Below are 1980 nucleotides of genomic sequence, written 5' to 3'. Positions count from 1 at the left end.
GCATGCATGTGCATGCACGTATTCACATATGCACAAATGCACAAGCAAACATGTGCATGCATGCACACGCATGCACACGCATATGTACCAGTATGCACATGCATGCAGGCAGGCTATGCATGCACGTGCACATGCATACATGCATGCACGCCCATGCATGCATACGCGCACACACATGCACACACATGGATACAGACATGCACATGCACATGCACATGCATACAGACATGCACACACATGCACACACATGCATACAGACATGCATACAGACATGCATGCGCACACACATGCATACAGATATGCACATGAATGCCTGCACACACATACACGCATACAGACATGAGCGTGCATGCATGTACACATGCACGTGCACACGCACATGCATGCAGACATGTGCATGCATGCACACACACATATGCACATGCACACACACATGCATACAGACATGCACATGCATGCACATGCACATGGATACAGTTGTGCACATGCACACATGTGCATACAGACATGCACACACATGCACGCACACACACACATGCACATGCACGCAGACATGCACACGCATGCATGCACTCATGCATGTGCACATGCATGCAGGCACGTGCATGCACACACACGCATGCACATATGCCCTCGTGCACACATGCGCCCACAAGATTTCTGCTCGCAGCCGGAAGAGGGCAGTGGAAACGCGTGCACACACACACACACACACTCACACACACTCGTGCTGCATCCGCATTGCTAACTCCAGTGCTGGGCGCACGAGACTTGTGCCCCTGCGGCCTTTCTTGCAGCCCCCGCCTGCGGGGAGAAGCCCCCTGAAGCCCCCAATCCCTGCTTTTAGCTCCGGCTAACCTGGGGGGGGGGGATATCACAGCCCCGGGACCCTTCCCCGCAACGCCCCCCCCCCAAGGCGCTCACGCGGGCGCCCCGCGGCGCTCTCTTCTCTCCCGCRCAGCTCTTCGGCTTCATCAATTTTATCCTGTGGGCCGGGAACTGCTGGTTCGTGTTTAAGGAGACGGCGTGGCACGCGCAGGCTGCCCCCCGCGACAGCGCCGCCGAGCAGGGCGCCATCGACAAGCAGTAGCCGCCCCCCCCGCGCCTCCCCCCCCAACCCGCCGCCGGGAACCGTTTCGGACTGCCCCCCCCCCACCCCCGGCGATGGGCACACGGGGGTCCCCCGGGGGCCACGCGCCGGCTGCCCGCCCCGGGGACGGGGTGTCGCTGGCCTGGCCGCGGTGGCGGGGCGGGGAACGGTGGGGGGGGGGTATGGCTGCTATAGGGGAACGTGTAGCCCCCGGCACGGGGCGCTGCGTAGGGGGCGCGAACCGCGGCCGTCCGGCTCTGTATAGGGCGCGCGTATAACCCCGGGTGTCCACTTCTGTATAGGAGGCACATAAAACTCCTGGGTGTGCAGCTCTGTATAGGGGCTATATGTGACCCCTGGGCGACCAGCTCCCTATAGGGGTATATAACACCTGAGTGCCAGCTCTATACGAGGGAAGATACGACCCCTACTGTCCAGCTCCATATAGGGATAGCTACAACCCCTGGGTGCCCAGCTCTGCGTAGGGGTATATATAACCCCCGGGTGCGCAGCTCTGTAGGGGGGTATATAACACCCGGATGCGCAACTCCGTATAGGGATAGACACAAGCCCTAAGTGCCTGGCTATATATGGGGGGTATAGATAAGCCCTGGGCATCCAGCACTGCGGAGGGGGTATATATATATACATATATACACATATATGTGTGTGTGTGTATATATATATATATATAGCTGCTGGGTGCCTGGCGCTGTATAGGGGTTATATATGATCCCCGGGTGCGCAGCTCCCTATAGGGGCCGTATATAACCCACGTATGTCCCCAGGCACCCAGCTCCACGCAGCGGGTATATACAGCCCCGGGTGCCCGCTCTGCCCGGTGCCGCCGGGCCCGGTGAAGCCCCCCGGTGGGGGGTCGGGGCGCGGGG

The 1980-nt window shown here is 59.6% G+C and overlaps 1 protein-coding gene across 1 annotated transcript in view; it reads left to right on the top strand.

Moving 5' to 3' along the window:
• Window positions 1–1134, top strand: part of SYPL2 (synaptophysin like 2) — a 2943-nt gene extending 1809 nt beyond the window's left edge. Inside the window, exon 4 of the mRNA XM_026084405.1 lies at window positions 962–1134. Coding sequence (XP_025940190.1) covers window positions 962–1090 — 129 coding nt within the window. The 3' untranslated portion in view covers window positions 1091–1134. The remainder of the gene's footprint in view (window positions 1–961) is intronic.
• The last annotated feature ends 846 nt before the right edge of the window (window positions 1135–1980 follow it).

The sequence above is a fragment of the Apteryx rowi genome, unplaced genomic scaffold (genome assembly GCF_003343035.1).
Source record: "Apteryx rowi isolate R43461 unplaced genomic scaffold, aptRow1 scaffold_1189, whole genome shotgun sequence".
In the NCBI taxonomy this organism is placed as follows: domain Eukaryota; kingdom Metazoa; phylum Chordata; class Aves; order Apterygiformes; family Apterygidae; genus Apteryx; species Apteryx rowi.
The sequence above is the reverse complement of the archived record's forward strand: the minus strand, read 5'-3'. Positions and strand labels throughout refer to the sequence as shown.